Source organism: Carcharodon carcharias, chromosome 11 (assembly GCF_017639515.1).
Source record: "Carcharodon carcharias isolate sCarCar2 chromosome 11, sCarCar2.pri, whole genome shotgun sequence".
NCBI classification, from domain to species: domain Eukaryota; kingdom Metazoa; phylum Chordata; class Chondrichthyes; order Lamniformes; family Lamnidae; genus Carcharodon; species Carcharodon carcharias.
Window position 1 is genome coordinate 129799924 of NC_054477.1, and position 25324 is coordinate 129825247.

The 25324-nt window shown below is 44.3% G+C and overlaps 1 protein-coding gene across 3 annotated transcripts in view; it reads right to left on the reverse strand.

Moving 5' to 3' along the window:
• Window positions 1-2929: 2929 nt before the first annotated feature.
• The window catches only part of LOC121283840 (glypican-5-like), a 1341390-nt gene continuing 1318995 nt past the window's right edge, over window positions 2930-25324 (reverse strand). For 2 of the 3 annotated variants that reach the window (XM_041198623.1, XM_041198621.1), the window contains one exon: window positions 2930-3417. In XM_041198623.1, the coding sequence (XP_041054557.1) occupies window positions 3245-3417 (173 nt within the window). In that variant the 3' untranslated portion in view covers window positions 2930-3244. The remainder of the gene's footprint in view (window positions 3418-25324) is intronic. The other variant, XM_041198622.1, reaches the window with a different exon arrangement.

The window sequence follows — 25324 nt, forward strand, 5'->3', positions numbered from 1 at the left end:
CCAGTCTGTCAGCTCTGTTCTTTAGGACTTGGCCAGCTTGGTCAGTAGGGGTGTTACTGAGCCATTCTTGGTGATGGACATTGAAGTCTGTGCCCTTGCCACCCTCAGTGCTTTCGAAGTAGTGTCCAGCATGGAGGCATCCTGATTTATCAGCTGAATGGTGCAGGGGTGGGTGGTGTTAGGTGGTAATCTGCAGGAGGTTTCCTTGCCCATGTTTGACCTGATGCCATGAAACCTCATGGGGTCCAAAATTGATGTTGAGGACTCCCAGGGCAACTCCTTCCTGACTTTTTACCACTGTGCCACCTGGGGGTCTGTCCTGTTGGTGGGACAGGACATACCCAGGGATGGTGACGATGGTGTCTAGGACATTAACTGTAAGGTATGATCCCGTGAGTATGAATATGTTAGGCTGTTGCTTGACTAATCTGGGACACCTCTCCCAATCGCATGAGGTGTGTGAAGATCGGGCGCAGATTCCTGTCACTTAGAAAGATACGGATTAATCAGGGGTAGTCAGCATGGTTTTGTTAGGGGAAGGTCATGTCTTACTAATTTAATCAAATTTTTTGGGAGAGTAACATGGTGGATTGATGAGGATAGTGCAATTGATGTTCTCTACATGGATTTTAGTTAGGCGTTTGATAAGGTGCACATGGCAGACTGGTCAAAAAAGTAAAAGCCCATGGGATACAGGGGAATGTAGCAAGTTGAATCCAAAATTGGCTCAGCGACAGAAAACAAAGGGTATGGTTGGTGGATGTTTTTGCGAATGGCAAGCAGTTTCCAGTGGCATTTCGCAGGGCTCAGTGTTGGCCCTCTTGCTTTTTGTTGTATATATTAATGATTTGGACTTAAATGTGGGAGGCATGATTTGGAAATTTGCAGATGACATGAAAATTGTCTGTGTAGTTGATAGTGAAAAGGGTAGCTGCAGTCACCAGAATGATATCAATGGTTTGGTTGAGTGGGTGGAAAAGTGGCAGATGGAAATCGATCCAGAGAAGTGTGTGGTAATGCATTTGGGGAGGGCAAACAAAGTTAGAGAATACATGATAAATGGGAGGATATTGGGAAGGGTACAGGAGTGCATGTCCACAGGTCCCTGAAGGTGGCAGGACAAGTGGATAAGGTGGTAAAGCAAATTTTATGGAATGCTTTTCCTTTATTGGATGAGCTATAGAATACAAAAGCAAGGATGTAATGATGTATAAAATGCTGGTTAGGCCACAGCTGGAATTTTGTGTACCATCTGGCCACCACCTTAAAGGTAGGACATAATCACTTTAGAGAGAGTACAGAGGAGATTTACAAGAATGTTGCCAGGGCTTGAAAATTGCAGCTATGCGGAAATATTGGATAGGCTGGGTTTGTTTTTCTTAGAACTGAGGAGGCTGAGGGGTGACCTGATTGAGGTGTGCAAGATTATGAGGGGCTTAGATAGAGTAGACAGGGCTGCTGTGTTTCCCCTAGCGGAGAGTTCAATTACCAGGGGCACAGATTTGAGGTGATTTGTAGGATTAAAGGGGACATGAGGAAAAACTTCTTCACCCAGAGGGTGGTGGGTGTTTGGAATTCACTGCCTGGTTTGGTGGCGGAAGCAGAAACCCTCATCTCATTTAAAAGGTACCTGGATCTGCACCCAAAGTGCTATAACCTGCAAGGCTATGGACCGGGTGCTGGAGGTGGGATTGTCAGGATGGCACGGCTTCTTTTTGATTCCTCATCATCCTCCTCCTCTGAGGTTGCCTCATACTGCACTATGACTTCAGAAGCTAGAGCCTCTCCCATCTGCAGCACCAAGTTGGGTAAAGCGCAGAAAACCACCCCTTTCCGGGAAACCCTCACTGGAGCACATCGAAGGTGCTGCAAGATCAGTCCAGGCATTTGAATCTCATTTTGAGGAGGCCAGCGTGACTTGCATTATAGCGTCCACTGGCTTGGTCCTAGGGTTCCTCACTGGTGTCAGCAACCATTTCTTCAGTGAGGAACCCTTGCCGGCAACGATCCATCTCTGTAGCAGCAAGGGTGGGGGGTTGCCCACTAGGAAATTGGAACTTACCTTCTCTGTCATCATGGCACACAGACTGGCCACAGCCTTTCGGGACAGGTGCAATCTTCAGCGACACTGCTGATCTAAAATCCGGAGGTAGCTTATCCAAAGTCTGTAGACAATAGCCCCTGTGCCAGTCTCTGTACCCAGTTCACTCTGCACCCTTCTGCCACTTCCCCATCACAAAGCTGCCCCTTCAGGTGGCCAGGAGTTCACTGATGTCTGTTTCATTTTCCCGGTTCCTCCCTCCCTCTCAGGTTCTCCTCCTCTGAAATGCTTGATGTCCCTGCCACTTGGGAACTGGCATTAAAAGGGGGACACTCTTCCCATGGTTGCAGAAACAATACCCAGGCCAACACCCCTCTTAGGCCCCTTTCCAATGAGTCCTCTGCCAGGAGGACTAACTGCTCAAGAGGCCTCAAACCAAAACAAATCGTTGCCCTTCTTCCTTTCAACTAAACGAAAAGGCCTCAGTGAACATCTGCTGAATGCAGCAACACCATCAACAGCTGCCCGTAGCTGCCCTTTCAAAGTTGCCAAGACCCTGATCCCTCATGTCACCCATGCACTGTTTGCAAAATTCTGAGGGGCTGGTAAAATCACTGTCAATTTCCTCCACAATGATCTTATTTGGCTTTTAATTGTCTGTTTAGAAATTGTGAGCGGAATCCCTACTTGACTTGCTGTCCACCCCTGGTGAAATTGCATCCCAGCATCATGACCTAACACCATCTCCCATGATTTTACGCCGCCCCTCACCCCATCGCCATCCATTTTTCAAAGGTAAAATTCTGGCCCATGCTTCTGTCTTTTTAAGCAGAAATGAGTCCCAATTAATAATACTTGAAATGAAAGTAGAAACTTTAATCACTTGTGGCTTTCTTCTGGCTCAGGTGATGCCAGGAGCTGGTGTCAGCCTCGGTTGGGTTCAGCATGTAGTGCCATATTTTCTTTGCACTACAGCAACAAGTATGGAAAAAAAACTATGAAGCTGAATACAGCAAAATACTGTTATAAAAATACATAAAACTAACATATTTTAATTTGCTGCGCATTTTCAACAAACTAAAGCAATTGAAACATGAAGTATTTTAAAAGCAAAAGTACATCATTGCCATTATTCTTTGCATCACTGCAGTTTTCCATTATTTAACTAAAAGGCATAAGGCAAAAAAATGGAAAAATGTGAATTTACCAAAAAAGAATCAAAGCCACCAAACTGATCAGAGTAATCATTACATTTCCACTCAGGACTATGGCTCCTCCATCAGGCTTATTTGAATAGGTACCATCTTCTGTCCGAGAGGTTGTATCAACACCATCCAGAGCGAAATTGTGCCTATTTTTCTTGTCAGGCAGCCCTGCTGAAGCAAATAATAAACAGAGGATAACTTATTGCTTCATCAGTTAAGATAAAATGATACTGCGTATTGACCTTAACATACAGAGCTAAGGGCCCATGCAACACCTTGTCTCTCATTCTGACTATCCTGGCTAGTTTCTGAACTCTAGGCAACATGACAAAAAGAAATAGGTCAACTTTCCAATTGGAACCAAGTTATGGTCAGAATCAGGAGAATAAAAAGAAAAAAATGTCCTGGCCACAGCATCTGCTGATAAGAATTAATAACCACCATAAAACGTCATCTCCTGCCAAAAGAACCAGTTAAGTGTAATTATCCATTCTAATGAATAACCCCAAATTCAATACTGTGATTAAATTACACCATTATTGACATACCAATTAGATCAGGCCAGCTGTGGAAAAGGTTTCATATTAGTCAATACAAATATAATTCAATGAGTCAGCTGTATTGATAACAACAGAGGAAGGTTATGGACAAGTCACTTTCATTCAATGTCTATTTCCTTCAACAGAAGATAGAGATTGTTGCAGGGAAATGTGAAATTAAAGCTGCAATGCTAGAGGAAGATCTGCATCATGGACCCTTAATGTTAATTTCCCTCCCCAAATATGTTGCTGCAATTCAAGTGCCTTTTACATGCACCCAATATGTACGACATGCCATTAGATTCATAGTTCTGTTAACGTTGTTCAAACAAAATGCATAAAATAATAACCTGTAAACTTGAATAAAATTCAGAAAAATAAAAAAATGAGTCCCTGTAAATAAATTCTGTGAAAAGTGGTTTGTTGTAGGTTCATGGTTGAGTGTTGGAGACAAACTTCTTTCATGTACCAACAATTATATGCAGTTGAGCTTTTCTCATTTCACTCTGGATGGTCAAAGCCACAAACTTTTGATGTCTAATAATCCAATCTTTGGACTCCGGGCACTGGTACAATCAAGAGAACCAGACATCGGAATCAGAGTTTGATTTTGGGTGACTGGAAGTGCATTGTAGCTTCTCTTTATTGCATCATATATTGCTACAGTGGGCAAGACAATGGAAGAGAAATTGGTTTTGGACTGTTTTAGGGAACAGAATGATCAGTGAGTTGATTGGAGTGTGTGAAGGCTGAGGCTCGAGGATTGGCTGAAATAGTGACTTGAGACTCATCAGCATATTTCCTGACAACTGACCATAGTCAAATGTTCAGATACAGCTCGCTGGTCCCCAGAGCAATAATTATGCTAGCTACCTTATGCAGACAGGCTGACCAAAAAACTGAGGGGAGCAGACCTGGTGTCTGTATCACTCATAGCTAAGGGTTGCTAAGAGAGGTGCTTGAACCGGCATTAGGGCCCTCAGTAATATGTACAGGTGGCCTAATACCAATTTTAGGCAGCTGATAGGGATGCCTGAATATCAGCAATATGGCATTGGATGTCTTTCAACTGCCTTTGGGCATGGGAAACAGTGCCAAGAAATTGATGCTTTTTACCTCTGTAGTTGTGCTTGAAAAAATAGGCATAGAATAGGGGTTCAATTTCTTTCCTCTTGTTTTGAACAATTAAATATGTGAAGCAGGCACTTCAATATACATGGAACTGATATTTGAGAAATGGATTATGTTAACTATTGTGCTTTGTAGCATGGTTAAGAATCATACCTGGGAAGCTGAATTTAAAAATAGTAAGGTAAAAGCAAAAAACTGCGGATGCTGGAAATCCAAAACAAAAACAAAAATACCTGGAAAAACTCAGCAGGTCTGGCAGCATCTGCGGAGAGGAACACAGTTAATGTTTCGAATCCGAATGACCCTTCAAGAGAACTAAGTAAAAATAGAAGAGAGGCGAAAAATAAACTGGTTTGGTGGGGGGGGGAACAAGTAGAGCTGGATGGAGGGCCAGTGACAGGCCCACACAATCCAGGGGGTCCTAATATTTTCTGCCCATTATCTAGATAAACAATTACATGACCCAGGATTCAAAACAGAGAACCACTTGCTCTGCATTCCAAGTGTTGAAATCTAACTCTTTATGGAAGATGAACTCAAATAGTATCTTAACGGATAGGGCTTCAAATCATCAGTTAAAATATATGAATATGACCAGTTTCATGGGGCAAACAATCATTTTTTCTACACTACTCTTGTAGGAAAAATAAGAAATATGGAACTTACCAACTCTGTAAACAGGGGAATACTTTGGGTGGGTTAATCTCACAAAGTTCATCTGGTTCAGAGTTTTACAATGCAATGACAACGTAGATCACCGTGTATCTCAGTGACTGAGAGAGCACAACCTGCCTTAAATCTGAGATGGTTGTGGGGGGGTTCCACCATTCAATGAGATCATGGCAGATCTGTGAGCTAATTCCATATACCTGCCTTTGCCCCATATCCCTTAATATCTTTGGCTCACAAAAATCCATCAATCTCAGTTTTAAGTGTAATGATTGATCTGGCATCAACTGTCATCTGGAAGGGAGTTTCAAACTTCTACCATCCTTTGTGTGTAGAAGTATTTCCTAATTTCACTTCTGAAAGATCTGTCCCTTTAATATTTTGACTATGCCCCATATGTTTAGACTCTCTATCAGTGGAAACATTTTCTCCCTATCAATCCTACATATTACTCGGTATCTTCAAGGTTTCAAGCAAATCGTTCCTTAACCTTCTGAATTCCAGGGAACATAATCCTAGTTTGTGTAATCTCTCCTCATAATTTATCCCTTGAAAAACAGGTATCATTCTGATAAACCTACTTTGCACTGCCTCCAAGGCCAATATATCCTTCCTAATGGTCATGAGGACTCGAAACGTCAACTCTTTTCTTCTCCGCCGATGCTGCCAGACCTGCTGAGTTTTTCCGGGTAATTCTGTTTTTGTTTTGGATATCCTTCCTAAGGTTTGGTGAGCAAGAACTGCTCACAGTATTCCAGGTGTGTTCCAACAGTGCTTCATATAGCTGAAGCATGACTCCTACATTCCGGTCCTCTGGATATACAGGACAACATTCTATTAGCCTTTTTGTGATTTCTTTGATATTTTAATGTGTACCTGGATCCCCAAGTCTTTTTAGATCTCCATTGTTTCAAGCTTTACATAATTTGGGAAGGACCCTGTTCTATCTCTTATAGGTCCAAAGTGGATGACCACACATCTGCCCACATTGAAATCCATTTGCCACAATTGCTCCAATTCGCTTAATCCATCTATATCTCACAATGCTGGGGGAGCGTTTTCTCCCCGTCGGGTGAGCTGGCTGGGAGCGGGCACAGGCGGGCGTGGAGCCGATCGCCGCCCGCAGTTGGCTGCGTGCAGCCATTTTAGGTGGGCAGGCTAATTATGGCCCACCCAACGTGACGCACCACCAGGAAGCGTTCAGCGCTACCTGTGCGGACGGGGGGAAGAGGGAGAGTCGGGCTTGCCTCAGGGAAATTAATTTCATTATGAAAAATTGGAAAAAATAAAATTACTCAGACATTTCCCTTCATGTGACATTGCATATGAATTTTAATAATACATCTTATTTAATTAATAAACACTTCATGAAACCTCATCCTGCCCATGGATGAGGTTCCATGAAGAATGCGAAGGCTGCCTGGGCTTTTTGCCGGCCCGCTAACCTTGAGGTTGGACGGGCAGCCCTGACAAGTACCTCAATTAGATCATTAATGGCCTTTGACAGTTCGGCAGGTGCGCAGATGCCTCTGGTGCGCACCCGCCGAACTGAAGATTGGAATGACACGTGGTGACGTAGGGGCACACGCCCGCGTCATCGCGCGTCATTTTACATGTCGGCATGCGGGGCCTGCCCCTATGTGCCAAACGGAAGGCTCTAGCCACTCTCTATCTTAGTGTTGATTGACAAATTTGGATATGTACCTTCTATCCCATCAATTAAGTCATTAATAAATACAGTGAATAGCTGAATCCCAAAACAGACCCTTGGTGGACACCATTAGTCACGTTCTGCCAATTAGAGACCCGCCCATTATCCCAACTTTCTGGGTGGGATTTTTCCTTCTAGAGAATTTTCCCATCTGCAGTGGCGGGCAGGAAAGTTGGTGTGATTCCCGCTGGCTGATGGGTGAAATTGATTTTCTGCTTTTCAGCTCATTAATTATGCATCAATGAAGAGCTCATCGAATCTTGTGGTGGGGCGTGCACTCAGTGTACATCAGCCACATGTGGAAAATGACTGTAAGTGACCTATAGTGTTGAAGCTTGCCTAGCCAATCACTAACTACCTCTTCTCTCTATTTCAGCTATCATCAAGAAAAGATGAAGGAAAACCTCCAGCAAGCGCCTAAGCCCCAGCCCCCAGACCATCTCAGATGGGAAGGCAGAGCAACCAACAGATGAAAACCCATCACTGCATTCACTTGCACCTTCCACCAGTGCAGACACACATACCTCAGTGGAGCCTAGTTCTAGAGTAGGCTCAGGTTCACAATCGGGTGATCACCTCAAGGGCATGTGTCCACAGCAGGCGAAGGACTGAGGCCCATGCTGAGTCCAAGTCCGATGGCGTACTTCTGGAATTGGCCTTGAGAGAACTGCTAAGATGCAGAGACAGGTAGGGGGGAACATCAGGCAGAGCTGTCAGAGGCTGTCACCAGACTGGAACGAAGGATGGAGGAGTCCATGGACATCTAATGTCATGGCTCCAGCATGTGAGCACATCAAAGTCTACTTGAGAAGGGTGAAGGCCATCTTGGAGATCCAAGTCCAGCAGTTTCTGCTGGATTTGTGCCCGGACATGCATACCATTGTTCTAGACGGTGAGAGGAGGACGGGGCACCTTAACCTCACTCCAAGTGCCCCTTCTCCTCAAGGAGTCAGGGAGGACCCTTCTGCACCCAAAGGGAGGAGGAGTACCAGCCAGATATTCCGGGGGTATCCACCAGGACACTGCAAGGGTGTCCTGCCACTCCAAATCCCCTCTACCTGTGAACACATCGACTCCAGCAGGCCAGGCCGAGGAGGGTGCACCTGCCCCAGAACAAGAGACCCTTAACAGGCTGGGATCATCCAGGCCTTGGACCACCAGAGGACACCCACCAAAGTCATCTCAGACAACTGGGCACAACAGTCAGCATCTCTGCTGCGAATGTCGGGGCTGCACTGAGACGTAGTGGTGAGGTTAGAAAAATTAAGAAGTTTTGAATGCACAGTTGTAGCACAGATGTTCACTCACTGTATATAATCTGCACTATTGTAAATACAGTTCACATTTATCCCTCCCCAAGTCTCAAGTATTGAATGGCTAATCGATGTGATGCAAGGTCCCACATTCATTCAAGGTACAAAATGACTCCCCACTCCCCCCCATCCAATTAACTCCTGTGTGGATCCTCATTTCATTAATTCTCACTCAATCTCATCACAGTGAATCGCCTTTAGTTCCACATTTGCAAGATGAACAAAGGCACTTCATATGTAAAAATGATGGCTGGACAATACCTATATGACCCATGCACCTCAGACGTTATTTGGCTTTCTGAGAATTGTTCATCAAGGCTAGTTATTATCCTGATGCTGTTGCTGTAGTTTATCGATGTAACAAGTATTTGTTGCAATCAACGTTTGAATCTTTTCTCCCAACTGTCCTTTGCAATGGCGTTTATTTTATGACTCTGAGCTTTTGGGAAAAGTAGTATTCATCGTCAAGCACCATAGCCTTTTGTGCCTCCTTGCAGCATGTTTTCATCTCAATTTTTAAGGCTGAATGTTATTCCTTTCTTAGTTCCCACTCTCCCATGCATGACGCTGAGCGATGGAAGTAAGTTCCACTCTGTGACATTGGAAATATCTGCTAGAGGGGAATGAGTGTGTGATGCCAGGAGTGTGTGCTCGCCCTAATGAAACAGTCCACTTACCTGTGAGGATCACATTTTGCTCCTGAATGGCTTGCGAGTGATGCTTTATGGAATCCTTCTGTAAAGGCACAGCATGCAAATCGATATGGAATTCACTGCATGATGGTGTTCTCATTGACTTAGGATAGATAGAAAGGATTAGCCTTTGTGAGATGGGCAATATCGAGGATTGTAATGCTATGAAAGGGATGCTTCGGCATATCTCCTGAGTGCTCAGCAGAATCTATGAAGGGACTGCTGTGTCAATACTGACTCGCCACACCTCTCCCAAATGCCAAGGCAATGCAAGACATAGACTTGGCAGGTTTCTGACAAATGCAGGGCCATGAATGTAATAATCAAACTATGGTCCTGCTGAGCTACTTTGTGTGAGGACAAGGTGAACATAACTCGCAGCTTTGGGTGCATGATGTAGAGTAACAGCTTACTGCATCCTGATGCCCAATGCACATTGGGGCTCAGTGGTAAGATGAGGCATTACTGATCCATGAGAGCTGGCGATTGGAGAGATGGTGCTGCCTGGATGTCTCTCTTGAGACAGTCAAGCGCTAACCATTGACGAATGTTTCTATTGTTAGCGCTGCCTTGCTAAGCTGCTGTCACATTGGCATGAGTGCATCCATGTGTGCAATGGCGTTTCAGCAAGTTGAAGGATGCCATGCCCATTGACTTGTTAATGCCATGGTTGAAAGGACTGCACAATCTGTAGTTGCAAAAGAAGGTGTGCTGGTAGAGTGCTGATCACATTCTACAATGGCCACTTGTTCCCTAGGCTACTGCCTCTTCCAAGGGTGACCCCACCATTTGGGATGAAGGTGACTTATGCTGCCTCAGTGATTATTGTGAGATTGATAAATTGACACTGATGATGCAGGTTTTGTTGTATCGTCTGCATTGAAGTCTGCAGAGGCCTTCAATCGTGAAAACTTGTCTTCATCTTATTTCTCTTAAAATCTTGTAGCTATGAGGTTATTACAGGCACATTTGCTGCGTCATGCCGTGCAATAGCATCCTCACGTGGCTCATCATTGCACACTTCAGATTCATCCCCTTCCAAGTCCTCCTAATCCGAGGACATGTCTAGCTCCTTCATATTTTCCTCTAGTAACAACTTTGCAGTGCCAGGTTGTGCAGGGTACAGAAAACAATGATGATGCAGGACACCGTCTGCGATGTGTATTGGAGAGCCCCACCTGATTGGTCCAAATTTCTGAAACGCACCTTTAAGAGGCCAATAATCTGCTCGATTAAAGACCTTGTGGCGGAATGTGCAGCATTGTATCTCTCCTCAATGCCCTCCGTGGCTGACAAATGGGTGTCCTAAGTCATGTCTTATCACCGAGGAGCCAAAGTTTGATTATTAAGCTCCCTCAAATATCTCCGGCAATTGGGAGTGACTCAAAATGTTTGAGTCGTATGAGTTTCCTGGGTTTCTAGCACAAACAAGCTGGACCTATTTTCTATGATCACAAATTAGCTAACGTTCAGACACTGAAATTCTTTTCTATTAACAACTCTCACAAGCTACTGCCGTGGAGCTTTCAAGGCCTCATGGATGCAGTCGATGACATCCTGCACTTGCAGGAAGCCTGGGATCGCAGCACATTACACAGCTCCGGCAGCCTGGCTTGCTTCATCCATGCAGAACTGCATGTAATGGTGAGCTTTATTGAAAAGGGCATCAGTCAGCTCCCTTATGCATTTGTGTGTGTTGTGAGATTCTGAAAAGGTCCCCAGTGGAGCCCTAGAAAGGTCCGCTGGCAAAAAGGTTCAGGGCGTTGGTAATGTTTGTCAACCTGACACCTCCCCTTCTGGATGCTGCATGCACCCTTACTTTTCAGCGCCCCTCTCCCGCACCCTTGAGACCATCCAATGCTCCATCATGACCTTCCAGCTACTGAGATACTGGATCTGGATGTCTCCCCTGGCCGTTACTGTGCCTGCTGCCTCATAATACCATGACTCGAACCCCAGGACGAAATTCCTTAGGTGACTGACCACGCCCTGTACACCATACCGTGCATGACCGTCACTGCCCAGAGAGGCCTTCTCCCGCCCAAGACCAAGGCCTAGACATTCGTGGCATGCAGAGACCAGGATGGTCTCTTCAATATGCTCCTGACAGTGTGGCCTCAGTCCGAGGACAGTCTCTGATTCTTCATTGGGCACTCTTATAACTCTTGCCCCAGGACAATCTTTCACTACCCCACTCTGTTACTTGACCGTCCCCTCATCCTCTCTGTCTCCTTTAGGACAACATCAGTGATTGCTGCTGTGGGATCTAAATGAGTTCTACACTTCATCTGACCCTCCTCCATTCTCGTCCCCCACTTGTCCTAAATGGACAGAAAACCAAACCACCATATTAAGTGCAGACTTACTCATGTGAAAATCTTAACTTTGTTCAATTTCCAACTGGGGACAGGTTATTGACCTGAAGACAAGCCTGGCTTCTGTGTCTCACCTTCATGGTGAAAATTTGGCCAATGTCTGTGGACCAACAAGATTCAAAATGGAGACATCAAGTGCAGCTATGTTTGCTCAGGGCAGTCTTGCTGTCCACAAACTCCCACGTATTGCATAAAGATGCACAAGCTGCTCTGTCATATCAGAACCTAGATTATTTGTCTAATATCTCCCTCCTGACTGCTGATCCAATGTCGCTCCCACCACCTCCACCACTTTCTGGCCAGCATTCTCACTTCCCCATTCTCCTGCCTGGTTTGTAACAAGATAGATGAGTTGATGGCACAAATAGAAATAAATGGATATGACTTGAGAGCTATTACAGAGACGTGGTTACAGGATGACCAAGACTGGGAACTCTCAATACTCAAGTGTATTCGACGTTACAGAAAAATAGGCACAAAGGAAAAGGAGATGGGTAGCTTTGTTAACAAAGGAAGGTATCAGTGCGGTGGTGAGTCATGATTTAGGTGCAATAGATCGTGATATGGAATCAGTTTGGGTGGGAATAAGGAATAGCAAGGGGAAGAAGTCATAGGCAGGAGGCCCCCGAAGACTTGCCTCACTGTAGGACAAAGTGTAAATCGGGAAATAATGGAGGCATGTAAGAAGGGCACTCCAATGTCATGGGTGATTTTAATCTACATATTGACTGTACAAATCAGATTGGCAGGAGTAACATGGAAGAGGAATTTGTAGAGTGCATCAAGGATTGTTCCTTAAAGCAATACATTGTAGAACCTACCCGGGAACAGGCTATTTTAGATCTAGTAATGTGCAATAATGTGGGATTAATAAGTGATATCGTAGCTAAGGATCTTCTAGGGGGTAGCGATCACAACATAGTATAATTTCAAATTCAGTTTCAGGGTGAGCAACTCAGGTCTCAAACCAGTGTTCTCAACATAAATAACAGAAATTACAGAGGTATGAAGAAAGAGTTGTCTAAGGTGAGCTGGAAAATAAACTAAGGGGAAGGTCAGTGGATGAACAGTGGCAGACATTTAAGTAGATATTTCATAACACTCAGCAAAAATTTATCCCAAGTCAAAAAGAAAGACTCAATGAGAAGGATGAAGCACCCCTGATTAACAAAGGTGGTCAAGGAGAGTATCCACTCAAAAACTAAGGCACACAATGTGGCGAAAACTGGTGGTAGGCCAGAGGATTGGGAATTTTTAGGAACCAGCAGCGGATGACTAAAAAGCTAATAAAGAGGGAGAAAATTCATTATGAAAGTAAATTAGCAAGAAATATAAAAAGGAAACAGCAAGAGCTAATACGGATATATGAAAAGAGAGTAGCTAAAGTGAGCGTGGGACCCTTGGAGGATGCAACTGGAGAATTGATAACGAGGAACAGGGAAATGGCAGATAATTTAAACCAATATTTTGCATCGGTCTTCAACGTGGAGGACACTATAAATATTCCAAAGATATCAGATAAGCAAGGAGCTAATGGGAGGAAAGATCTTGTAACAGTCTCTGTCATGAGGGACAAAGTATTTGACAAACTAATGGGACTAAAGGCAGACAAGTCCCCAAGACCTGATGGCCTCCATCCAAGGGTTTTAAAGGAAGTGGCTGCAGAAATAGTGGAAGCATTGGTCGAAATATTCCAGAACTCACTGGATTCCGGGAGGGTCCCAGTGGATTGGAAAGCCGCTCATGTGGTGCCCCTGTTCAAGAAGGGAAAGAGACAAAAAGCAGGAAACTACAGGCCAGTCAGCCTAACATCTGTCATTGGGAAGATGCTAGAGTCCATTATTAAGGAAGAAATAGCAGGACATTTAGAAAAGCTTAACGCAATCATCAACATGATTTTGCGAAACGGAAATCACGTTTGGCAAATTTGCTAGAGTTGTTTGAGGATATAACAAGCAGAGTTCATAAAGGGGAACCGGTGGACGTAGTATATTTGGATTTCCAGAAGGCATTTGATAAGGTGCCACGTAAAAGGTTATTGCACAAGATAGGAGCTCATGGTATTGGGGGTAATGTATTAGCATGGATTGAGAGTTGGTTAACACATGGAAGACAGAGAGTTGGGAATAACGTGTCTTTTTCAGGTTGGAAAGATGTAACAAGTGGAGTGCCACAAGGATCAGTCCTAGGATCTCAATTATTTACTATCTATATTAATGACTTGGAGGAGGGACAGAGTGTAATGTATCCAAATTTGCTGACGATACAAAAATAGGTGGGAGGGAAATTGTGATGAGGACATAAGGAATCTGCAAATGGATATAGGTAGGTTGAGTGAGTGGGCAGAAACTTGGCAATGAGTTTAATGTAGGAAAGTGCGAAGTCATGCACTTTGGTAGAAAAAATAAAAAGTCAGAGAAAGAATCCAAAAAAATGCAGCACAGAGGGATCTGGGTATTCTTGTGCATGAACTACAAAAAGTTAGCATGCAGGTGCAGCAAGGAATTAAGAAGGCAAATGGAATTTTGGCCTGTATTGCTAGGGGGTTGGCATTTAAAAACAGGGAAGTCTTGTTACAACTATAGAGGGTGTTGGTGAGGCCGCACCTGGAGTACTGTGTACAGTTTTGGTCCCCATATTTAAGAAAAGGTATACTGGCATTGGAGGCAGTTCAAAAGAGATTCACTAGGCTGATACCTGGATGAAGGGGTTGATTTATCAAGAACGGCTAAACAGGTTAGACCTTTAGAGTTTAGAAGAATGAAGGGTGATCTTATTGAAACGTACAACATTCTGAGGGGGCTTGACAGGGTAGATGTTGAGAAGATGTTTCCACTAGTGGGGGAATCTCGAACGAGAGGATATAGTTGCAGGATAAGGGTACACTCATTTAAAACTGAGATATGCAGGAATTTCTTCTCTCAGAGGGTAGTGAATGTCTGTAATTCTCTATCCCAGAGAGTTGTGGAGGCTAGATCACTGAAAGTATTTAAAGACGAGATAGATAGATTTTTGAAATATAAGGGAGTTGAGAGCTCCGAGGAGCTGGCACGAAAGAGGAGTTGAGACCTGGGGCAGATCAGCCATGAGCTTATTGAATGGTGGGGCAGGCTTGATGGGCTGAATGGCCTACTCCTTCTATTTCTTATGTTCTTATGGTTGCAGAACTGACAAGCCCACCCTGCACCCTTGATCTCTCCCTCCTGTTCTCCTTCATGATTACCCCACTCCCATCTGTCCCAGTTGTTGAAGTCATCTCCAGAAGTCCCTGGCTGATACTATCTCCGCTTGCCTTTGTTACCTGACATCCTGTCAGTCTGGATGATTGTTGGGAAGGAAATTTACTAAAAAAAACTGATAATGAGGTCCTGTGTTTACTTCTGCAAGACCTCCACATTGCCAAGATTCCTGGGTCTCCCTGCTGCTGATGCACTGCAACACTCCCTCCCTGTAATATATTGTGGAAAATGTATTTATCATGTTAACATAGATATAATATTAGTAATCCAATAATAGTAATAATACTATTTTAATAGATATTAATGTAATTTATTGTACTATTTACTGATGGCTTCGGGAATGGAATAAAATAAGCACAAATCTAAGGTAAAAGCAAAAAACTGTGGATGCTGGAAATCCAAAACAAAAACAAAAATAAAAATACCTGGAAATACTCATCAGGTCTGACAACATCTGCGGAGAGGAATACAGTTAGCTTTTCAGGTCCGTATGACTCTTCAACAAAACCAAGGACAAATAGAAGAGAGGTGAAATATAAACTGGTTTGGGGGCGGGGGGTGGGACAAGTAGAGCTGGATAGAGGGCCAGTGATAGGTGGACATTGCGAAAAGATGTCATAGACGAAAGTACAAAGAGGTATTGACGATGGTGATATCAGCTAAGAAATGTGCTAATAGGTGACATTAAGGGTGGAAAGCAGGAAGAGCAAGGTATAGATAGCCCTAGTGGGGGTGGGGTGGGGGGAAGGGATCGAAATAGGCTAAAAGGTAGAGATAAAACAATGGATGGAAATACATTTAAAAAGAATGGAAATAGGTGGGAAATGAAAAATCTATATAAATTATTGGAAAAAAGGGGGATCGGAAAGGGGTGGGGATTGAGGAGAGAGTTCATGATCTAAAGTTGTTGAACTCAATATTCAGTCCGGAAGGCTGTAAAGTGCCTAGTCGGAAGGTGAGGTGCTGTTCCTCAAGTTTGCGTTGAGCTTCACTGGAACAATGCAGCAATTTTTAAAAGGGCTAAAAGAATACTGGCCTATATATCTATAAGACTGGAATACAAGGGACTACGGTGTTATGCTATAAAAAGCCTTGGTTAGACCACACTTTAAATACTGTGAGCAGTTCTGGGCCCTACATCTCAGGAAGGATATACTGGCCAGAATGTTACCTGGCCTCCAAGGGTTAAATTATTGGGAGAGATTACACAAGCTTGTGTTTTTACACGAACTATGGTATTGCTTGAATGATTAAGGAACAATTTGATCAAAGCTTTCAACATGCTGATAGGGTAGATATGGAGAAACAATTTCCTTTGGTTGGGGACTCTAGGACCAGGCCATAGTTTAAAAATCAGTACCTGACCTTTCTGAAGTGATATTGGAAAATACTTTTACACACAAAGCTGGTAGATGTTTGGAATTCTCTTCCACAAACAGCAATCGATGCCAGATCAATTGTAAATTTTAAATCTGATGTTGATAGATTTTTTTTAATCCACAGCTATTAAGGGATATATATGGAGTGAAGGTGGGTATATGGCATCAGGTCACATCAGCCATGAGATCATTGAACGGCGGTGAATAGGCTCGAGGGGCTCAATGGTTACTTATTTTCCTAAGTTCCAATGTGTCAGACTGTAATTTAATTTGCTTTGATTCTAGTTGAAAACTAGAATAGTTCTGGCTGCAGAGAACAGTGATGATAGAAATTCCTTGAGAGTGACTGATAAGATGTGATCCTGCTTGGAGCAAAAGAGTAAATGGAGAAAGTAGTTGTTTCTCTTTTACCAGAGCAACATAGCCTTATTCAATTTTGTTTAATTTGTTTTTATTAGCTACACCAGTGATCTACAGTGTTGTTCAGTTTTTACAAATGACAATGCTCTTGTAGACAAGTTAATTATAAAGAAAATTACAGACTGTGTTTGTGTTATTGATTGTACTGTATGGCAATACTATGGGCAAACTAATATTGGTGGCAAAGAAGCGATGGGATTTCATTTATTGGACAGTCAGGGAGAACTTCATAGAATTAACAAGAAGTGATGATGCCAGTGTTTTTCTGGCTGAATGGAAGGCATACAAGTGACAGAAAATCTTGGCCAATGGAAAATGTTGAAAGGGAAAATTTTCTTTTTTTCAAAATGACAACCAATTAAAACCACGTTCGCTTTGGAATCATAGGGCAGAATTTTATACAGAGGCATTGCCCATGCCCCCAAGGCTGAAAAGTCAGGGGTAAGCCAGCCTCCGCATGGTTGGGAAGCCCTGACTTGATTTTATGATGGTTGAGCGTGACTTGGCTTCCGTTCCCATCTAGGAAGAAGTTCTGCCTCTGAGTGATGCCAGCCAATCAGGCTGCTAGCAGCACTCCAGTTCCCAGCAACGCCACAGGAAGCGGTAGCCCCTGCTGGTACTGCAGCCAGTCCCCTCGAGGGTCAGCAATGGAGGCTGGGCACCAAGATAAGTGGGGGGATTTCACTACGGCCTTCCTGACGGCCCTGATGAGGTGGTGTGGGGAGGGCATGGGTGGTCCATGATCTCAAGTCTGAGCTGGGGGAACAAGTGAGTGTGGGGAGCAACCATTGGGGGGGCCTTTGTTGGGCACGGTGCCTGAACAGAAGTCGCCCCTCCTCCCAGCTGCAAGGGTTAATGGCCTTGTTATGTGGCATGGGAAGCCTCCCGCTGCTGTACAATACCAGAAGGTGTAGGAGGAGGCCAATAAGAGGCCATTAATTATTCACTTAAGGACTTCAATTGGCCCAAGAGCGGGAGGGCTGCCTGAAAACCTATCCCGCCACTAGTTAAAATCTAACGGAGATGGATAGGCGGCAGATATGGCACCACCTGCCATACCGACAAATTTTATGTCCCCCCTGCCTGTCTGTCCGCTCTATAGGGTGTAAAGTTCTGGCCATGGAACACAGAAGAGGCCCTTTGAAAGAGCTACGTAATTAGTCCCATTCCCCTGTCCTTCCCTGATAACCCTGCAAACCTTGCGCCTTCAAATATTTCTCCAATTGCTATTTGAAAGCTATTATTGAATCTGCTAGCACTGCCCATTCAGGAAATGCATTCCAGAATTAATTCAAAATAAGACATAATCTGTTAGGTCTTGAAGTGTATTTAAGTACATTTGTTGAAATGATAAATATTGATATCTCATAAACAACACAATATAAACATGTCAAAAATAGAACTTGACAAACCACACAAAATATATGGCATGACATCTTAAACTTCACCCTCAGGGCTGGAATGCGGTGACAGCATTGTCCAGCCAGAACAAAACTTTACTGAAACCTGAGCATTTGGTAACAGGTGGGAAATCTGCTCAGTCATGTTATGTCCCAGGCAGCTGAAAATTACACCCATGGTCTCTGTCTTACCCCTCTCTGCTGCCTTTTCACTGTACCTCATTATCTTTCTCTTTCTCTTCAGATCTCTCTTCTTTTTGCTTCTGCCTTTATTTACATTTGCTTATCTCTCTGTCTTTTGTTCTTTTCTTTTTGAAATGGAGGTGGTAAATGCCATGGAGAGCACAGGTGCCTCCAATAACCTTGTGTGCCGGTCATGCTCATAAACATAATTGGGCAGTGGACTCTGTATTTTTAAAAACAAAGCAACATGGAATAATAGACACTGTACTCTCTCAAAATGGTTTCTGGAATGTGAAGTGACTTCTGTTTGTGGTTTCTGCAGCGACAGAGGCAAAATATCTGCAAAGTTACTTAAAATGCAAATGGATTTTCCAGTGCAATTGACTGCCCCTCACCAATTTCAATGACAGATTTTAAAAGACAAAGGCCTGAATCTTCTGGTTGGTGTGCAGGGGTGGGCCCTGTTCACCGATGCGTAAAATGATGTGCGATGATGTCACCGCATGCCATTCCGATCCTCAGTTTGGTGGGCGCACAGTCAACTCTGCTGTGCACCCGCCGATCTGTCAAAGGCCTATTAAGGCCATTAATTAAGTAATTAAACTGATTCTCAGGGCTGTCCGTCCAATCTTAAGGTTGGTGGGCAGGCATAGATCCCAGGCGACCTTTGCATTTTTCATGTAACCTCATCCACGAGCAGGATGAGGTTTCATGAAGGTTTTATAACTTTAATAAAAAATTTTAATAAAATTCAGACATGTTCCAGCTCATGGGGCACTGTCAGATGAGGGGAGACATGTCCGAATAATTTCTTCAAATCTTTTTTTCAGGTTATCACAATGAAATTAAACTCGCTGAGGCAGCTCCGTGCCTCAGGGAGATTTCTGCACTGTTTTGCACTCATGCGTGAAAAAGCGCAAGCCCTGACTCAGCCTCCTCCCCCTGCCCGCACAAGGAGTGCTGAGCATTTCCAGGTGTACATCATGTTGGGTGTGCCTTAATTGGCCACCCACATTAAATGGCAGTACATAGCCTATCCTGGGGGGCAACTGGCTGCGTGCCTGCTCCCGCCCAGCCCACACAATGGGGGGGAAATTCTTCCCAATGGTTTCTGGTTTCTCAGTCCCATGAAGATGGAATGGCAAATTATGTCTTTCAGTGAGTTCATCTTAAATGGTATGCTGATAGGATGTCAATCATTCCCTCACAATGTACTAATCACCTCAGCTCCAACACATTATGTGGACAATGGAACAATTGATGGCCAATCAAATGGCCAAAACTAGCAGGAGAGGGGGTTGACACCTTATTACTCCACAGAGAACTCAATAAGGGAGCCTGGGACCAGCAGCACAGAGGGACCAGCAAGCAAGATAAAGGAATCCTGTCTTGAACAGACAGTCATCTCAGGCATTGAGAAGATGGGCAAATTTGTTTTCATCTGCAAGATTATATTTCTTCTCTACAGAATCTCCACCACAATTTTGTATGAAAACTGCAGAAACTTCCAACCTCCATATTCTTTAAAGAACCAAGATACAGAGAATCTTTCAGGCCTGCAATGCTTTTCAAGCTCCATCTTAAAGTACTGATTAAGAATATGTAACTTGTTTCTTGTTATGCTGTTAGTAATCTAAGTGTATGTCTTGTCTCTAGAACTCATCTTTTCTTGCTTGTATGTGTGTCTGTGTGTATGAGGGAGTGGTTGTCTCAGTGTGATTACTTTTCAGATGTTGTGTAAATAACCATCCATCCTTTCATTTGAATTAAACTTACCAGAAAACTGTTTGCATCTATCCTCTAAAGCCACATCATCAAAAGGTTAAAACACTCCTTTTCAAAATACTTCCTGTTGTGATCAGCTGAGAAGTGAGGGAAAAGCAGAAAAGTTACCCCACCACCTCTCCCCATCCATAACAGGGGGTAGCTGTGGTGGAGAAATTAGCCCACAGAGGTTTCTTTCATATCCCCTACACAATCATTCACGCTTCCCTCATTGGTCACTCCCATTATATTTTCTATCTCTTCAGCTTTCCACTATTGTCTTCTCCTCCTATCATTCCCTTATACCTTCCCTGCTGAACAACCCATGCCATTCCCCTGTTCCTCTATTCTCCGTGTTCTGCTGAGGGTGAATGCTGATAGGCCAGAGCTAACACGCTAAATCAGTCACCCCTCTCTTTCCCTCTGTTACCAGTCATTCTTCTCTTTTTTTTAGATTCAATTAGCTTGTTCATGAAAAAAAAAATCATGATATAATGAGAAAAAGCACTCTGGGATAGAAATTAAACTGGCCCTTTCTGGACTGAAGCAGTGCACACCCAAATAGAAAGGCCAGAGACCCCTCATTAACATACACATGCAGCCAAAATGCCTGTTTTGGGAGGCCTGGACTTGAAGTGGGATCAATGCCAATGCAGATCAGCATAATCCGACCCATTACATAAATTGCAGGTGCAAAGCCTATCAATTTCTACTCTACTATTTCCTCTCTCTCTAGTCATTTATCTCTTTCTATCTTTACATCTCTCTTTGTCTCCTTGCTTTCAGCAATTAGAATCTTTAGCTGAATTTTACAGGGATAGCAGAAGTCACACCACTAAGGCCAATAGTGAAGGTGACCTTGCTTCGGCAGGTGGAGAGTCCCGGAGAGGCATATTGCCAGTAGTGGTCAATTAAGTAGCTGCTACCATGGCTACCATTTAATTAAGGATGGTGGTCAGCCCCCAAGAGCTGCCAGTCCAATCAGAGGGCTGGCAGCTCAGCAGCCTCAGTGGTACCACTGCTTGTAGTGGCCATTGCTGGGGTAGCAGCTGATGGGAGAGGGAACCTCAATAGTAGTATGTCCTTGAAGAGGGGTAAGTGGGGAGGCTTGATGATCAGTTTGGGGGGGGTTGGCAGGGTGCTAATAACTACTGTTGCCAAGGGGGCAGCCACTGCCACCAAGGGGGCCCATCTGTGGGCCATGGAATGCTGGAGCCCGTTGGGAGCTGGCCAGATTGCACCTAGTGCTCGCCCCACAATGTGGGCAAAATGAGATGGCAGTCGGAAGAAGGCAAGCATTCTCCTTGGTGCCTACCCACACCATTTTGCCAGCATTCCCCCCTCCCAGCTCATTCTCAAGGAGCCTGGAAAATTCTAACCCACAGGTGTATGCAATTAAAATTTAACTTTTCTAACACAGTTGAGATGCTAGGCTTCACAATTTGTTTGTTTTTAAAAATTGACTCATCAGCATGAGGAAAGACTCATTTCCTCTTTGGCAGAGCTGCAAACTGTGTGCTAACAGATTGGCTGCCTGATGCATATGCTGATTTTGTTTTTAATTAATGTCACTTTTGTAATGGGGAGAGACTATGAAATGCGGAGGAGCAAAGAAATTTTGACATCCATGTATACAAATCACTAAATGTTAGTGTACAGAACAAAATCAAATCAAAAAGACTAATGACTAAAGATTAATTAAAACTACTCTTTATTTCAAGAGTGTTAGAATCTTAAGGGAGACCATTATGCTGCAGTTCTTCAGAGCCTTCAGTAGGCCCAATCTGGTGAACTGCATTCATTCTGAGGGACTGAATGGTCTCATCCTGTCCCTATGTACTGTGTCCTTGTCAAAATTGAATTTGACACACACTCTCTGAACCTCCCTCTTTCTGATCCCAGTCTGTCTTTTTGTCTCTGAAGTTCATGATCACAAACTTGCTATAAAAATGATGCAATCAGTACACTATAATTTCTCTCTCTTACACACATAAAAGAATACTCAATATAGACTTTCCCTAAATAACACTTTTGAAATATGGGGAGAGGATTTTGCATTTGGGATTGGAACCCTGATATTGGATCCATTATTGCATCCCAACTCTGCTCTGGGGGGAGGTAGTCACAGCCTGCGATTTTGCTCAAGATCATCAGCTAATTGGCTGGACGATTTAGTGGACAATTAGTGGCAGCCATCTTGCATGTCAATGGAAGGCGCATGCCAGCAGGAGGAGGAATCAAGGCCTGGCACCCATGGCTTTTCTGATGCAGCCCTTGAGGTAATGCTGGAGGCAGTACACAAGATGCGAGGAGTCTTGTTCCTAGAGGGTGGCAGGAGAAATCCATTCAGACCTGGTTGGAAGAACATGTCAGCAGCCACAGTATCATCTGGAGAACCTGGGTGCAGTGCCACAAAAGGTTTAATGGCCCTTACTCTGGCAAGGTGAGAACAATGTGATATCCAGATGACAGGTCTTGAGGTCTCCAGCCAGGAGCAGACACAGCAGCTGAGCAGCCTGATGATGCATCATGCTCCTGAACATGGGAGAAATGCCTTCCAAGGATAAATACTGACTTTGCGGCAAGGCTCAGATCCCTGGTGCTTTGAAGAGCTGGTAACACTGATTTATGCAGCTTCTTATTTAAATGAGCCGCTGGCATTGGTCAGAAAATTGTCTTATCTCTCTTTTATCTTTGCAGGAGAAAAGGGCACATAATTCACAGGAGAGGGTGTGCACAGGAGGAGAAGTGCCCCAGCTTGCCATCCTCTCTGATATGGAGGAAGTAGCACAGGACGTTGTGAGGGTGGCCTAGTGGATAATGAAGAGATGGGAATACCAGTAGGAGAGGGTGAAAAGATTTTGAAATCTGTAGTTGAGTGCACTCCTCCCTGCCTAAAAGCACATTAAAACTTCAACTGCATTGGGAAGCCTCAGCTCTGTAGAGGCAACTGCTGTCACAGGCAAGCTCTTATGATCTCCTTCTTAAGTCTTCCACAGGGCCAGTCATGAAGGGGGAGCATACCAATGCCGCTGCAGCATCACCGGGCTCCTTGAAGGAAATCGAACCAATAGGCACAGCACCGGCACATCATTCAAGCACAGCAGCCCCAAGCGCAGATGCACTCACATCAGTGGGCCTTCGCGCACAATTAAAAAGGGTGACACTAGGTGAGGAGCACATCATGAGTGAGCAGGAGGAGGTGATGGAGGAAGAGTTATCTGTAGGCAGTCACCTTGTAGGACAGAAGACAGGCACAGCTATCTTAGCTTGGTGCAGATGCACAGCCTTGGAAGTCACAAGCAGCTGGTTTTACTTTGACCAGCAATGTGAGATGCGTGTTCACAAATCAGAATTCCCCAAGGCAGTGCGGAATTATGGGTTAAGAATGGAAGAGTCCATTCAGCTCTTATATATCACTATGGCTCATAGTTTTGAGTACATGAGTTCCTCCACTGAGAGAATGGCCAACCTCATGGAAAGCCTTCTGCACTTTGAGTGGATACAGCAAATGTGTATCAACATGCACAAAGTGCATGCAATGCTTGGTAGCATTGACTGTCAGTGGCATTGATGGTGCAAAGAGGCATGAAATATGTGTTATTTGTACCCCAGCTAGTGATCCCCTCCAGCGATCCAGATTGGCATCAAAAGGCTGAGGCAGTCACCGAAGAGGATGAGAGTACCATCCCCCACATTGTACCATCATCATCAGCGTCATGGGCCTCCTTGGCCTCTCTGACTAAGGAACCACCTTTATAGCAGAGCCCTGTGATAGAAGACTGGCCCTGCATTGACGCCAGTGCAGAGGCCTTTGGAGATGCCTCCACTGGCACTTTCATGACAAGGACAATCACCACATGCATGCCAGCCATGTTCAGACACACAATGGCAGCCTGCCCCTATCTGATCCATGATCAAAAAGGGAGCACTGTTTGGAACTGGCCGAGAGTGGAGGCCACCATGTCATTCAGAGCACTTAGCACTTGTGATTATGTGCATTGTAATTTATTTAAACTTTTTAAAATATTCATTCATGGGATGGGGACATCACTGGCTAGGTCAGCATTTATTGCCCATCCTTAATTGCCCTTGAGAACTGAGTGGCTTGCTAGGCCATTTCAAAGGGCATTTAAAAGTCAACCACATTGCTGTGGGTCTGGAGTCACATGTAAGCCAGACCAGGTAAGGATGGCAGATTTCCTTCCCTCAAGGGCGTTAGTGAACTAGATGAGTTTTTATGACAATTGACAATGGTTTCATGCTCATCAGTAGACTTTTAATGCCAGTTATTTTACTGAATTCAAATTTTACCACCTGCCATGGTGGAATTGGAGCCCAGGTCGCCAGAGCATTACCTTGAGTCTCTGGATTACTAGTCCAGTGACAATACCATTACACTATCACCTTTCCAATTAACAACAATAGAAATATTGAGCCATGATCGCGGATATGTGAGCTTCCATTCTTTAACAACTAGACTTGACAAAAGGTAAAGCAAAGCAATGGTCTTTGAATGGGGGCACTGAGACCACTGGAGAGGTGTGTGTTATGCATTGCCAGTAAGAATAGAACTATTCAAAGTTGTGTGTTTAATGTATGTGTTCTCATAATCAGATCAAAGTGAGCTGCAGAGCATGCAGTCCTACTGGATGAGTAGCTTTAATTTGAAACGTGCCTGGTTCAGCAAACACCATCCTGAAGAGAGTTTTGTCTCCTGAAATTATCTGCCCACTTCCCTGCACAACATGGGCACTATTCTGCTCTGCATCTTCCTCCTCCTCCTTCACCTCCTGCTCCTCTGGTGAACTATGTTGATTTAGCGCTTCACCCTCTTCATGGCTCCCTGGAGGATCATGTAATGGGAAGTGCAACAGGCCATCACAATGTGTGAGACTCCTGAAGCATGTACTGCAGGGTGTCACTTGACTGATGCAGGTAATGGAACTGTTTCTTAAGACGCCTGAGGGCCTGTACAAAGGTGGTCCTTGTGAGCAGCTGCCTCCATGTGCCTCTGTGCCTTTGTCTCAGGTCACTTAAACTGGTGAGTAGCCATCTCTTCAAGGGACACCCCTTGTCTCCTAGAAGCCATCCATGAAGTTTCAGTGGTGCCTTAAAGAGCTGCATCATCCTGAATTACCAGGGATGAAGGTGTAATTGCAGCTGCCAGGACAGTGAGTAGACACATTCATGAGCTCTTGTTGTGGTCACAGGCCAGTCAACCAGCTAGGGAGTCGAAGCCTTCCTGTTGATGAATCTTACT